The sequence below is a fragment of the Strix uralensis genome, chromosome 15 (genome assembly GCF_047716275.1).
Source record: "Strix uralensis isolate ZFMK-TIS-50842 chromosome 15, bStrUra1, whole genome shotgun sequence".
In the NCBI taxonomy this organism is placed as follows: Eukaryota; Metazoa; Chordata; class Aves; order Strigiformes; family Strigidae; genus Strix; species Strix uralensis.
Genome location: NC_133986.1, coordinates 11,050,661 through 11,065,523, shown reverse-complemented (window position 1 = coordinate 11,065,523; position 14,863 = coordinate 11,050,661). Strand labels below are relative to the sequence as shown.

At 51.9% G+C, this 14,863-nt stretch overlaps 1 protein-coding gene across 18 annotated transcripts in view; it reads left to right on the top strand.

Annotated features, from left to right (window-relative positions):
• The first annotated feature begins 2,546 nt into the window (after window positions 1-2,546).
• RAB3IL1 (RAB3A interacting protein like 1) overlaps window positions 2,547-14,863 on the top strand; it is a 74,137-nt gene continuing 61,820 nt past the window's right edge. For 14 of the 18 annotated variants that reach the window (XM_074884369.1, XM_074884366.1, XM_074884368.1 and 11 more), the window contains exons 1-5: window positions 2,548-3,704; window positions 10,523-10,757; window positions 11,618-11,713; window positions 13,252-13,329; window positions 13,947-14,162. In XM_074884369.1, coding sequence (XP_074740470.1) covers window positions 3,562-3,704; window positions 10,523-10,757; window positions 11,618-11,713; window positions 13,252-13,329; window positions 13,947-14,162 — 768 coding nt within the window. In that variant the 5' untranslated portion in view covers window positions 2,548-3,561. Of the gene's footprint in view, window positions 3,705-6,126; window positions 6,303-7,923; window positions 7,976-10,522; window positions 10,758-11,617; window positions 11,714-13,251; window positions 13,330-13,946; window positions 14,163-14,863 lie in introns of those variants that run through there. The other 4 variants (XM_074884376.1, XM_074884373.1, XM_074884372.1 and 1 more) reach the window with 4 other exon arrangements.

Below are 14,863 nucleotides of genomic sequence, written 5' to 3'. Positions count from 1 at the left end.
AGAGAATAACAAGTGCATTTCTCAGAAGGACGCCATGTGTCCCCAAGCGTGGTGAAATCCCTCTCCCTTCTCCAGTTTCAGTGCTGAGACAGACACAGAGGCAGCTGGCATCAGGGGTGTCTCAAACTGACATTCTTCCCTGGAATCTGATGTAAAAAAAAAAAAAAACGTGGAAAGTATCTGAGGAGGTGCTGTTTTGCACAGACAGGATTCACTCTGAGGTTTGAGCTGGTGCTGAATGTTTGAAGATGATGCAGTGATCCTCAGTGCCTTCGTGAGGACCCCCAGATTGCTTCCCCTTATGTTGTAGGATTTATCACTAATTCTGCACAATCCTGGGGGTCCCTGAGAGCTGGGGACACACTAAAGGTGCTGCCTGTCCTCTGTGTAGCACTCGAGTTCAGTGTGGTAATTTCTTTCTTCAAGGACTACATGCTGTTCTGACATGGAGGGGGTGAGTTGCTGCTCTAGTGGAAGAAGTCATGTCCCTGCCAACTCTACTGCTTTTTACAAGCGTCTTTGTATTTTTTCCCAGCTCTGTGGCAAATCAAGAGCCATCTGGTAGCACTAGGCTCCCTATTCCTGTGAGGGGGAGTTGGCATGTGTGTGTATAAGCAGCCATTTGGGATGGCACAGCCCAAGCTGCAGGATCCCTGGGAATCCTGGACAAACAGCTCAGTACACAGACAGACTCACTGTACCTCATAGCCTTCTTTTTTTTTGCCATCGCTCCCTGACAAATCTAGATATGTCTTTGCCCAGGAGAGATCAGCAGTATATGAGCACCACTCTCTTGCTTTGAGGTTTCAGTGCCAAGCTCTCTATCTCCCTGCAAATCTGAGTGCCGATCTCTGTCTGACCCTCTGCATTTTATTTTTCAGGGGGCTGGAAGGTGACAAATCTCTCCCTCTTCTTCTGATGTTGCATAGTTCTGCTTGTATAGACATGAAATATGTCCTTAGCGAAGTCCCCCTTTTTTTGCCTTAGCCACCACGGTGGGGATTAGTTTCCAAAGAGAGGACCAAATGTGTTGATCCTGGATGTCACTTCGAGGGACTGCCTGCTACCTCCTTGGAGACGTTGTGGGGAGGATGCAGGACTGAGAAGTTTCTGGATGGAAAAACAGTGACCAAATCAGCCAGAGGAAAGGAAGACCTTCCTAAAAAGCTGAGGGACAGTCCCCCTTTCTCTCTGGGTTTCCCAGCTTCTCTTCTTCCTTTTCCATCTGGTGTCTCTTCCCCCGGGTTCAGGCTGAACCCTTCCTTCAAAGGATGCTGCTGAGTGTGAGGTTGCTCTCTGCCAGCCGTCTGCAGCTGAGAGCTGGCAGGAACAGCAGTGTCTCTGCTGGGTCTCTGCTCAGTGCCGCACTGGGACTGCTCTTAGCAGCACCCATCTGAGCAATCCAGCACTGCTGCCCCAGGCCAGCCACCCCCCCAGCTCTCTGGCTCTGGGTCAGGAAATGAGCATTATGCTTTTTCAGTCTTTTCTATTCACCCTGTTGCCCTGGAACAGGGGCTGCGCTTTGTTGGGTGATCAAGGCAGATCCTCTCCATGAAATCAGAGATCTTAGACCCAGAGATCCCAGAGGACCCTTGCTAAAGCCCTTCCAGCCAGTTGAGCAAACATGCTGCACAGCTGGCTGAGACAGGCGAGAGGGAGGAGAGCGAGGGGGTGGATGAAGCCTGGAGGTTTAGGCCATTTGTTTTCATTCTCATTTTCACAGCAATAACATCCGGTCTGGGTTTGCTGGGTCAGGGGTGTAGTCCTGCTTTCCAAACTCTGAGATAATCCCTGTTCCTCCTTCCCTTTCCAGCCTGGGTATGGTTTTTCTTTTTATTTCCCCCCCCCCTTTTTTTTTATTGTAGTAGGATCTGGATCTATGAGCAGACAAGGCAGCCCAGAGGAGGCTTGAGCCCTCTCCCATGACTAGGAGGCATCTGTACTGGGCAGGGTGTCCTAGCTGAGAGCTGCTTTTGCTTTGCAGGGTGGTCTTGACCTTGTTTGAACCAAACTTTGAATTTTGAGTCCTGCTCTTCATTTATGACCCATTCAGCGGAAGATGTGGGCACTCTGGCAGGGAATATGAAGATAGCTGCATAGCCTGGGCTGAGAGATCACTGAGGAATGGTGTGGAGGGGCTCCTGAAGTGACAGGGCTCTGCTTGGGGTGCTGGAGGAGCTGTTCAGGCCGGAGATGCAGAGCTGGGACAGAGGACCCAATGGGGTGCCACAAGTGTACCCCTGTGTCTGAGAAACCCAGAGGAAGGATTGGGGGGGTCCTTTCCTTTGGGAAAGAGCTGTAGGGAGCAAGGGACCTGACTGGACCTGACTCTCAAGAAGACACAGAAAGCATTAGCAAGATGCTGCTTTGCCTGGAGGAGGTGGGACGATGAGAGACAAAAGGTGAAGAGTCCAGGGAGGTCATCAGCTTGGCAAGGTGGATCTGCAGGAGGGGTGTGAGAGGAGTGGGGGTGAGTGGGTACGAGTGAGGGAGCAGAGGCAGTGGAAGTGGGGAAGAAAGGGGGGGAAAAGGGTGACTAAAAATGCCTATGGCCCTGGGGGAGGTACCATGTCAGGGCCTTCACATCAGGTATGTGCCATGCTGGGAGACTTGCAGGAGGCAAAGTGGATTTTATGACACTTCATTACTCAGAGGTCAGTGATTTTTTCAGCTTCCATGAAATGTAAATGGGAAATAATGTGGAAGAGAGCAAGGTACTTCCATGGTGTGAGATGGCAGTGCCGGGTTAGAGCTCCCAGCTGCACTTGTCTGGTGGTTTGTTGGCTCTTTAGACCAGAGGTAGGAGATGGGTCTGTGTCTCACCAGGTGTTGCGTTGGTCACTTTGGGACACTTCACAATGCGGCCTGGAGGACAGCTAGCCTTGTGCGAAGGGCATGGAGAAGGCAGCAGCTCTTCCTGCCTCAAAGCTTGCACGATAACCCTCAGTTTAGGAGTGATACGTGCTGAGTTTTGCTCCGCTGGGCCAGCCCATTTATCTGGTTATGGAGAAATCTCAGGGTCTGTCCAGGCTTTCTCAATAGCTCTGCCTGTCCTTTGGGGCTGGGAGTGAGGGGGAGCACATGCCACTCTCACCTTGCGACCAGTTATTTTTGCAAGTGGCTGGGATTCAGCATCCCCAACACATCCTCTCTTAATGCTTCCTGTCTGTATTATCAGTTCTGTTTCTTCCTGCCTTTGTTGGATCCTGGAAGTTCTACCTTTCTAACCTGAGGACCCCCCCATCCCTGCTAGCCAGGCCTTGGGAGTTAATAATTACAAAGACTAATTACTTCTGGTGCTGCCTTGCAAAGCTGGAGATCTTTCCCCTCCTCCCAAAAGTTCCCTGAAGATAACAAAGGTTACAGCCACCGACGCAAACCTCTCAGACACTTTGTTCCGAGACTTCAGAGCATGGGGTTGGCCTCTGCTGTCACCGTGGATGCTGGCCATGAGGCAGGGCAGCGCTGGAGGTGACATGGACACCCAGGAGAAGCTGGGACAGGGAATTGCTCCCCGTGTAGTATCTGCAGTGGCACTCTGCACTGGATCCAGGGATCACCATGTCTGACTCACTTGCCTTTGGCTCTGTGTCTGCCGGCGAGGCAGAGGATGGGGCAGCTGAGCCCAGGGGGCGAGCTGCCCTTTCGTGCAAAGGCTTGGAGGGGATACGGCTGCCTGGAGGAAAGCCCAGGGCCATGGCAAGGTAGGAAGCAATGGGAAACCTGCGGGAAGGACGGATCTGGAAAACACACTCTGAGGGTGGCTTGTGAGGGCAGGGGTGGTTTTGGGTCTAACAGAGGCACCGTCGCCAAAATTGCAGTGCTGTCAACCCAGGGGTGGCTGTGGGATCTGCTGTGGGACTGGGGTGACTGCAGAAGTCTTTTGCCCGTTTTCTTCCCAGCAGGCAGACATGCCCCCAGGGACAGGGACAATATGCTGTGCACTCCCTGGAGCAGTGCTGTGAGTGGCAGTTGTCTCTCTGCCTGTAGCTAATGCCCCAGTGAGAGGGTGAACTCTAGAACTGTAGCTCCTCATGATTTCAGTGGCAGGCTGTGGAGTGGATCGGTCATTTCCAAACACCCCAGGAATCACCCGGAGCTGACCCTTTCTGCCCCTCTGTGCTAACAGAGTAGAGCAAGCAAGGAAAAAACTTTCCAGATGACTTTGCCCTGGGCAAAGGGGCTCCTCCACGCACAGGTGGTGATGCAGGGGAGAGGAGAATGGGTGGGCAGAGAAGGGTGTGTTCCTGCTGCTTTGCAGAGGGGAGGTCAATCCACGCCTGCTCTCATCTACTGGGAGAGCTGCCCTGCTCCCTCAGCCTCCTGGAGACTGTGAGTGGAAGGATGAGCTAGCTAAAAATTGGGAGCCACAGCATCCAAAATTCAAAGCTCAGTGATGAGACTGACTTCTCTCCTTCATGTAAGGATATAGAAAGCCCAGTGCTTTCCCTGAACCCTGAGTTTAAAAATCCTCTTCCAGTCCCATTGTTACCCACCACTAACAAGCACAGGCCTTTCTTCCCCTGGCCAGGTTTCCCCCATCCTTTCGCCTTCCTGTATATTATCACTTCTTTACATCCCAGCCTTCCCTGCTGAGCCCACAGAGCTGTTTCAGCAGGAGTCTGAGGCCATGCTCCGTGCCGGGGAGGGATGATGCGTTTTTGGGGAGGTAAGGGTGTTACCAGCTCTGGGTACCAGTTTGAATCCCCAGCTAAGCACACACCGTCTCCCAGGGCCCCTCCAGCTGCGCAGGCTGCAAATCGGAGTGACGTCCACTCGCATACAACTGCTTCCCCTGCACCAGCGTCGCGGCAGGGTTGTCTCTCCACAACATCAGCTTTGCAGGAAGGCTTTTCACTCGCCTTAGCAGTGCACACCTCAGCCATCACGAGGCAGGAGCCCTGACTTGGGACACCGATAGCAACTCTCTGGTTTGTGTTTCTAACGTTTATCCCCTAGGCCTTTCGCGAGCTGTGCAAACTCTCCCATGGCCTCACAGCTCTGGAAACGTCCCCCGGTTTGTTCCAGAGGTCTTCATAATCTTCAGGAATGACTTTGGAGGACAGGTTATATATGTTGGTGACATAAATCCAGCTTTACTTTTCTCAGTCATTCAGCGAACTTTGTGGTGTTATCAGATGTATCAGGAGAATCGGTGTGAGTCTTGGTCATGGAGTGGTGAAAAATTTACATCTGTGTGTGATTAGAGCTGGGCTCTGAAAATTAAATCGAATGCAATCCATCATTGACCCTTACATGGGTTTTTTTCCCAGCTGGAGCCAAACACGTAACCTACTGTAATGTGGTAAACATCCTGCAAATCTGTAATTCATCCTTTTCTCTCATGTATTTGGATTGAAGAGAAAGAATAATCTTCTTGTCAGCTGCTAATGGCACATTTGCAATGCCATGATGTGGGGCAGCACACGGTAAGCGAAGAATCCTCCTCTCACAGGGAGGGGTGCTGGCTTTGTGACAGACGTACGTTTTCAGATGATGTGTATCATTTTCCATCTCAATTAGAAATGCAAGCATGGGAAAAAAATTAATAAAAAGCAAAAACTTTGTGGCCATAGAAGCTTGTTTAAAAAGTAGTTCAGGAACTGGAGGAAGATATTTCCGTGAATGCTTTTTGTTCTCTTCGGTCAAAATGTAACTTTTTACTCAGAAGGTTCTAATACACAGATTTTTTTGAGACTATTTTGTTCTTACCCCATTTGGCTATTCAGAGTACACACTAAGATGGCACTTAGGGACATGGTTTAGTGGTGGACTTGGCAGTGTTAGGTTAATAGTTGGACTCAATGATCTTAAAGGTCTTTTCCAACCTAAACGATTCCATGATTCTATGCTGGGTAAATCACTTTGAAATGTTTTTAATGCTGTTAGGAGGGCAGGCGGGTGCGGTTCCCACCTCGGGCTCTAAGGAAAACACGACGGACCGTGAGGCGGAGAAAAACGGTTTTTCGGGACCTCGGTCCCTGCGCGGCACCACCCGCACTGGCCGCGACGGGGCTGGGCCGGACTTGGCCGGGTTTGGCTGGGCTTGGCTTGGCTAGGCCGGGCCGGGCCGGGCCGCGACGCGCGTGGCGGGGCCGCAGTGCGCAGGCGCGCCGGGATCACGTGATGCCCCCGCCGTTTCCCCCCCCGCGGGCGGCGGGAGCGCGTCCTTCAGGCGGTGCCGCAGCGCCGGGACCGGCTCCGGCACCGGGACCGGCTCCGGGCATGGGGGCGGCGGCAGCGCCTCCGCCTTGAGCAGCAGCAGCGGTGGCGGCGCCGGCGGGCCCCAGCATGAGGCGGGGGTAGGTCCGGGAGCGCGGCCCCGCGGGCTGGGGAGGCTGAGGGCGGCGGGGCCCCGGCCGGTGGCGGGGGGAGGCGGCCGGGCTCTGCGGGCCTGAGGCGTCTGGCGTCTGCATCAACCCCCCTATCCCACCCCCTGGGCTGGGCCGGGTTGGCCCCGCCGTGGCGGGGCGGGGGGGGGTCTCTTCGAGCTGAGTCTGCCCTTGGGCTTCCGTGGGGTTTGGTCGTTTTGTTGTTAACACCTTGAGACCTCGCAGCCGAAAACCTCGCGGCTCAGCTGGTCTCGAGGCTCTGCAGGCGGGGGTTTGTGCGTGCGGGTGTGTGGAAGTCAGGTAAGGAGACGGAATAAGGTGATACTGCGGCTGCCAGCAGCCCTCAGGCAGAAGGACGCGGTGGGTGGTTGCTGTCTGCTGAGGTAAATATAAGAAATGTAAAACGCGGTCAGGCTCCTGTCCTGATCAGGATGGCAAAGGCAGGTCCCCTGCGCAAGGCTGAGGGCAAGAGCTTAACCTGGAGAGACCAACGCGGCTGTTCGGACGGGAAATAACCCTGTCAGATCAGCACTGCAGGAAACTTGTGGGGCCCGCTGGAAAAAGTGCGGATCCTGCACATTTTTTTGCTTTTTCTACAGAAACCAGCTTTAGAAGGTGGTGGGGTGTTGCGTTGTTTGTTTCTTTGTTTTTTTTTTTTGTGTAAGTTTGCATTTCTTGTGTCAGTGTGGGACCTTTAGGTTATGACATTTTTCTGAGGAAGATAGGCACCAGTCAGAGCAGGGACAGCAGGAGAGTGCAAGCGTACGTGGTGGTCCTTTGGTCTTTTGGGGGGGGTATTTTAAAGCCCCAGCTGGACACTGGAGACTGGGGCTTGGTTGGGCAGAAGCCAGCATCACCGGGGCTTTCATGAGGATTCTGTTTGCACGGCGTGGAGGGTGTGCTATTCTGTCATAGAAAATGGGGTGATATTTTCAGGATGGGTTTTTAGGTCCCTTGGCATTACAGAGTGTGGGTGGGACTGTTTCGTTCCTCTGTGTCCAACAGTTTTCTTCCATAGCGTGTGGAAATACACTGGAATACCTGTCTCCCAAGACAAACAACTTTCATCTGAGGGCTTGAGAGTCTTAAAGAAACAACATTGGCTTTTTTTCTTCCTGTTATGTATGGGTTAGATCAGCTGTCTTAGTAGTTTTGTGGGCTGTTGAAATGTCCCATTTCCTTGCTGTTTCTTTATTTTTTTTACTAGCTGCTTGGTTTTGAATCTGGCTTTTCCTCTATGCTCTGATTTTTGTTTCCTTCGGATCACAAAAGCTGGAGGTGCTCGGATTGGCTGGGTTGCTTCTGGTGTGTTTTCTCTCTAATGCAGGAGTACCTGGAGAGATGTGTTCTCTGCAGCTTACCCTGTCTAGTCTCCAAAGTCCAGAGCAGAGAGGTTTTCCACTGCCACTTGAGAAATGGTTTAACTGTTAAATAGCCCTCTCTGTTTGGCATGCATCACATGGCAAATCAATTGCAGAGAACCTCCCCTGATCCATGGGATGAATTGGTCTTGTTAAGTCCCCAACTTCCTGTAATGGGTTTTATTCCTTCCTTTGGGTCATTCTCTTGCTTACTCCCTCCCCTTCCTTAGTGTTTGGAGCCTTTGGAGACCTCCTCACCCTGTTAGCGATGTCACTGTTTAGGTAAGTGATCAGTGTTGGCTGATCTTGACCTTTCTCAACCATTTTATTTTTCCTGTGCGGTTCTGCCTTTCCTCTGATTAACCGAACATGCCAATAGAACAGCCTAACTGGATGGAGCAGGCACTCTGAACGCTATGTAGTTCACACTTGTGTGCTCTCTCGCACCTCAAACTGTAGATGCCTGCCCAGTCCAGGAGTTCCAGTTGGTCATGGCTCGCTCAGCCAGGCGTATCCCTCCGTGTTTGTGCATATTGCTTTTTATCAAGCAGTCCCAGCATGCCGAGTAGCTCAAGATGAATTATCTTTGCTTGGAGGCACTGTCTGTCCTTTTTTCCTCAGGCCAAAACTAATTTTATTTTCTTGCCCTTTTGCCAACACACCTTTTCATGTTGTTTTCCACACTTCCAAATTAAGTAGTATCACCAGGATAAGCCTCCCCTTCTAGATCTTCCCAGTGAATGTTCAGTAAAACCAGGTGAGGTCAACAGCATGCCAGTTCGTTCCTGTCCTTTCCTACCTCCTTAGCACTGCTGTGTGACCATCCTTCTGGTGCTTTCACTCGCTCAACAGAGAGGCCAGCAAAGTCTGTGATACCGACTGCATGTCTCGCATACCCAGTTCTGTAGTCAAAATGCTATCCAGTTGGCATGGCATGGCATCAGGGATGATCTTGTGCCCTTCATCTTCCAGGTTTTCAGAGAGTTTTCCACATGTGCTTTTCCACATGCTTTTCTGTGCTGCCTGAGCTGGATTAGCTGGTAGCTGCTGCTTCTCTTCCTCTTTGAGAGATGACTGTGGGCAACTGTTGCTTATGGACAGCTTGGTGAGGGGCGGGGGGAGGCAGAAAGGGAACAATCTGAGTAAAAAGGTGGTATTACCATGCTGTTTCCAGGTGGCATAGCCTAGGAGAAAAAGGGCTGTCTGTAGCTGGGCCTCATGGTTTGACTGCCTTTTGTGATGGGTGAGCTGAGGCAGAACAAGGCTCTTTTGAGCTGCACGTGGCTGAGGAGATAAGCCCAGTCTGTTGCTCTGTCGTGCAGTGTGGGGCTGGAGTCAGAGCGAGGGGGAAGAGTGTGGCCTGGCTGGAATACAGGAGAAAGGGCAAATTCGGGAGAGGGAAATACAGAGATTGGGAAGAGAGAAGAAGAGAAAGTGAACCTAACCGAAAGAAGGTGGTAGCTTCTCTGCAGGAGAAGTTAGTGGGCAAGAAGCAGTAGCCAGAAGGAGTGTCTGGGAGGAGGGATGGGTGCTGTGCATGGAAGAGGACAGCACCACGGCTCGGCTGAGGCTTGTCACTCAGAGATAACTGGCATCAGGTTAATCTGTAGTGCAGCATGTGTGTCCTGCTGAGTGGCTGGATGCGATAGAAAGCTCCATGTGTGCATGGCTTGATCGTGCTCCCACTGACTTCAAATGGCAGGGGACGATGTGAGGATGGTTCAGGGCAGGAAGAAGGGGTGATGCACGTGCTCTAGGCAACACTGATTGCAGTGCTCTGTCATGCAGGCACTCAAGCCTGCATTTTCCTCTCGTAAGACCCCAGCAGCTGCAAAGCCTGCTAAATTCATCAGCCTCTTCCAGGGTCTGTGTTAGTCTGAGAGAGTCCTACTGAGCATTGGGGAATGGTGTCCTGGGTGACTCTTCTGGTTTCCTCTTTCTAGTACATCTCTACTTGCCAGCCACTGAAACTGAAAAATAGGGCCTTCTCTCAGCCTAATGGAAATACACTGTCTTAGCTCTGTGGAGGACTTTGGTTGGAAACTAGTAGGTTAAAAAGAGATCCTTCCCCTCTGAACCAGGGGCTGAGGGGTCGAGGAAGGCTGGGTTTGCAGTGGAGGGCATTAGGGGCTAGGGAATGGGAGAGCTGTACTCGCTTTTTCTTGCTGCTCTCCTTCAGTTGGGGAAGTTGTGTCTCTGAACTTAGGTCTACTGGGTGTATACTGGAGGCCTAAACAAGCCAGCTGCAGTCTATTTCTCTCTGAAAGCAGGTGAGAATGGGATTCCTGGAGCAGCTGTCTGTAGTTTTCCTGCTTTATCCTGAACTAATAGTATTTGAGACATGCTGGTTGAGAAGGATAAAATCAGGATTTACTAACAGCATTGCTTTGCCTACTAAGTTTTGTCAATGTAGGATTATCTGTGAGGGAGTACTTGCTGTTGAGAAACCAGCCCTTCTTAAAAGGAGGGCAGTCTGGGCATCTCAAACTAGACTTGGTGTGATTCTTAAAGATCCCAGGATAGGAGTGGAGATTTTCCCTGAAGTCTTTATTTTAGACCATCTTTTCTGTTGCTGGTCTGGAAGCAATCTGTGCCAAAAGGGTGAAACACTTAAGTAGGGAGACAGGGCCTGCATGCAGGGTAAAGGATCTGCTGCTGCTGCTGGGCACGAAGCAGGTCCTCTAAGCCAGTCCTGCCCTTTTCATACACCACCACCCTCTCTGCCTCACCTCAGTGCCCGGGAGAGGCTGGAGGTGGACACATTGTGGGTGTTAGAGGAAGGCTGTGAATTGCCCCCATATAAAGTTGCACTGTGCTGGTACCCCACAGCCAGGCCAGTTTTGAGGAAGACAGCCAGAAGCAACCAGCTGTGGGACACTGGAAGCCACTGATGCCATCCAAAGGCAGCAAGGAGGAGCCAGAGACTGGATGCCAAGATGCTGGAGGTGTGGATGAGACCCAGTCCACCGAGCAGCTCAATGTGTCACGTCTACGCAGCTCTTCAGTGGAGATCCGTGAGAAGGGGTCTGAATTCCTGAAGGAAGAGCTGCACAAAGCACAAAAGGTAAGGCAGGCCTGAGTTTCTGAGATTACCTGAGGATGGCGGCACAGATTTGAGCAGTGGGGGTTTTCCTGGAGGTGGTGCTGAGGGGAGCAAGATCTGAAGGTGGCTGTGCCACAGTCTGGAGCAGGCAGAAGGGGAGAGAACTTGAGCTTAGGTGGCTGTGGTGGTTTAGCCCCTGCCGGGGTCTGAGACCACGCGGCCGCTACCCCTCCCCCACAAAGGGAGTGAAATACAAAGCCCCAAGACTGAAATAAGGAAAGGTTTAATACAACAGTGCAATAGCAACACAACAAACAACAACAATAACAGTAATAGTGATAGCAATGAAAAGAGCAAAATAGCTACCAAAAACAGCAGTTTGAAGCACGATGTACAAAACCACGAGTGCACCATGCTCCGCGCCAGGAAAATGTGACCTGCCAGGATGTGACTTCTGCATGGTATCTGAATAACCCGGCTAGAGCCCCCCCCCCACTGCTGGGGAAACTTAACCCTATCCTGGTTAAACCAGGACAGTAGCCATAAAATGCTTTGCAGCAGGACATCAGTTGCTGGGTTGACCCAAAGCCTCTGTGCCAACATCCAAATTAGTCTCGGGAACCTGCTGCAGAAAGCAGCTTGAGACAGGCAGTGCTTACTATGGAGTCTCCTTGCTAATGGCAAATGAGCAATTCCATCTGGAAAAGCCTGCTACAACTTGTGGAAGGATGCCTTTGGTGGCACGCAACGTGGTGCAGAGTTTAGTGACAGGAGTTTTGGGCCGGGGATCCGTGCTGTGGTGGGGAGGAAAGGTTGTGGTTGACATCAGCGCTACTGGGGCCTGCTGTGAGCTCACGCGTCCCTCTCCATTTCCTCAACAGGAGCTGAAGCTGAAGGACAAAGAATGTGAGAGATTGTCAAAAGTCAGAGAACAACTGGAGCAGGAACTAGAGGAGTTAACAGCTAGCCTATTTGAGGTAACACCCTCTTCCTTTTCCCATCATTTCTTAAGCTAAGCTTACATCCAACTCCATTAAGACAGGCTTTCCCTGAACTTCCAGCCCTCTCCTCCCACAGTTTCCTCTTTTCCTCTGTTGTTCTTTCTCCCTTGCAGAAGCAGAGCTGGGCAGTGCTGCAAGCAGAGCCTCGGAGCAGGGGCTTGTACCTGCTCCTGGGGAGCACTTGCTTGTGTTTCTTTCTCCTTCTAGCAGCTGCAGGGTGGCATAAGGAGCACAGTAGTTATGATCTGTACATCTGGTAGGAAAAAACAGGTGTGGGGACGCCTGTAGCTTGGGTTAAGCTTAGCTCCCTGTCCCTCTCCCGTGCCCTCTGTAGTCTGGACAGTAGCTGCTGTGTAATAGAGATGATTCCCTGGCTCGTGTCAGCCGTTGCTTGGGGTGGGAACAAGCTGGATGTCCTTATACTTGCTCCAGTGAGTGCTCAGAAGGCCTGTTGGTTGTTTGTGGTTTTTTTTTTTTTTTTTGGTAACGTGATTCTTGCCAAGCCCTATCCTGTCAAAATCCCATTTACTGGCAGATCTAATGTCTGGATCTGACTGGGCAGTGAGGAAAGCCAGAGCTCATCTGTACCTTTGAAACACAGGCTGGTGCTGAGTGTGAGGGTCAAGAGAGCATCCCCCTCCTGGAGATTTGGCTGCCTGGGCTCAGGGTGAACTTGGAGATACTGTAGCTGAGGGCTGCCCCTTCCTTTGGTGGCCCTGGACAGACTGCTTCCAGACAGCGCTGCGGGGAGGCTTGCGCTGCTCCCGTCTTCCTGCGGGAGATGCTTTTAAGCTGACTTCTACCGTTTGGCCCCCACCTGAGCTGCAGCTCCTGCTGTGCTGCAGCCGTGCCCAGAGCAGTGAGGGTTGGCTGCTCTGCGAGGGAACTGGGAGCAAAGTGCAGTAACAAGTCAGGCAAGAGCAGTGACCTCATCAGTGAGGAGCCAAGACGTGGAGCAGCAGTCTGGATCGGGATCTGTGCCACAGACGGATCACAAAACAGTCCAGTGATCAGTCAGAAAGTCTGCAGTGACAATGCAGGCCTGGGGTCAAGCCAAGAAGCCAAGCCAGTGGGTCTGAGTCAAGGTCAGAGTCACAGGGATATTGGTCTGGATGTGGACACAGCTGTGATGTAGCACAAGTGGGTGCTAATATTAAAGCCTCAGCTTTAAAGCAATTCCCAAGGACAAGGAGGGGCAGGCCCTTGCTTCTAGCTTTCTTCACAGCAGCCCGTATCAGTGGAAGAGATGACCTTGGACTCAGCCAGCTAAACCTTTTAATTTAGCCAACTACACTCCTGGAAGGGGGATGGACTTCAGGCCCTGGCACTGAGAGCCTTCTCTGGGAAATTCTGGGGGAAGGCTCTTCACAGCTGACAGTAAAACCCTTGGACGTGGCAGTGGTGTCTGTCCCCTGCTTGCTTGCCCAGGGCATGTGATATGGCAGAGCTTTGGCCTGCCCTGGTGGCTTTGAGTTGGGGCTGCAAGAGGCAGACTAAAATTTTCTCTGGTCCAGGAAGCACACAAGATGGTGAGAGAAGCAAACACTAAACAGGCGGCGTCAGAGAAGCAGCTGCAGGAGGCACGGGGGAAGGTGAGAACTGCAACTCTGTGACTTGATCTCTGTGCTAGGCCGGTGCCATCTCTGCCCGGCCTGGCCGTGGTGCTGTTTGTTGGCTGAAGGAGAGTACAGTGCCTGCAGCTTGGTCTCTCCGAGATGCTGCATTTGCTCTGTTCCCTCTCCTGAGTGAGGGGGAAGAGGCATCCTTGCAGTCTGCTGCTGATCCAGCTGCCCTTTGAGAAATGGATGCCAGGGGAACAGCCATGAAGCGATACGCTGTTTAATTGCCACGGCTGTGGGGATGGTTAGAGCAGGGAGCTGGGGAGTTGGAATTTCCTGACAAGGCTGCATCACAGGGCTGCTCAACTGGTTCCTTCCTGAGGAGAGAGAAATTTCTTCTGGGTTATTTGGTCTAAAAAGAGCCTGGAGCAAAATGTGCTCAGACTGAGGAGCAGAGGGTTGGGTTCCCGAATAGCTGCTGTTTACTCCTGTTTAAAATTCTGGGTGATGGTGGACATCTGGGAGAATGGGGAGGAGGCTTCGTGACTGGGCTTGAGGCTGGTTTCCTGTGACTAGTGTTTGGTGGGGTGCAGCAAGCTCAAGCTGAGCAGGTGCTGAAGGTGCTGTTGATTCTTGCCTTGTCTCCTCAGATTGACATGCTGCAGGCAGAGGTAACAGCTCTGAAGACGCTGGTGATCACATCCACACCTTCCTCTCCAAACCGGGAGCTGCACCCTCAGCTCCAGAGCCCTTCTAAAGCTGGCTTCAGGAAGGGCCATGGGCGAAACAAGAGCACCAGCAGTGCAATGGTCTCAGCTGCCAACCAGAATGTGACTCCAGAACCAGTCAGTCATGAGTGCAAGGAGGTGAGTGAGGGCTGTTCACTGCATCGGCCTTGGAGCCGTTGCCATGCGCGGGGAGCTGTGCGGCTTCAGACTGGGGCTTCCTGGAGAGCTCTGTGGTTTCAGTGTTGGGAGAAGCTGTTTGTGCAGTAAAGCAGCTTGTTCCCTAAATTTGTGCTGAGGCAAGCTCTGGAGGGTTTCCGTTTGTGGAGATATCCTCTTTGGGAAGTGTGTTCAAGGCTGTGTCAGGACAACTGCTAGAGGAAGCAGCTGAGGGATCCCTGGAGGGTGTGGATGGATCCAGGAGTTACCAGTGCTGAGAGCGGGTATGTCAGGAGTTGCTGAGCAGAAACCAGTTGTTCTGCTGCATCATGGCAGTTGAGTCCACTGCCTGCTCTGGTGTGATTTGTGGTTGTTTCTTCTCTCTACCTAGTTTAGCTTGGACACCAGGACACCTCCATCAGCTTGTAGACTCTGTCACTTGGCACTGTTCTTCCTCTTCTTTGCAGAGCATATATTTAATTAATTATACTTAATTCCTTCCTCACTAGAAGGAACTGAGTAGAGAAGCTTACAAGGTATTTGTGAATATCTTTCAAACCCTGTTTAATTTGCTTCTGTGATCCTTTGATAAGTCCCCTACCTGCTGTGACCATGGGTGTAACGCTTCTTCCTGCTAGCAGGATCTTTCAGTCTGGGAACTTTCCACTAGCCAGATGTTTGCA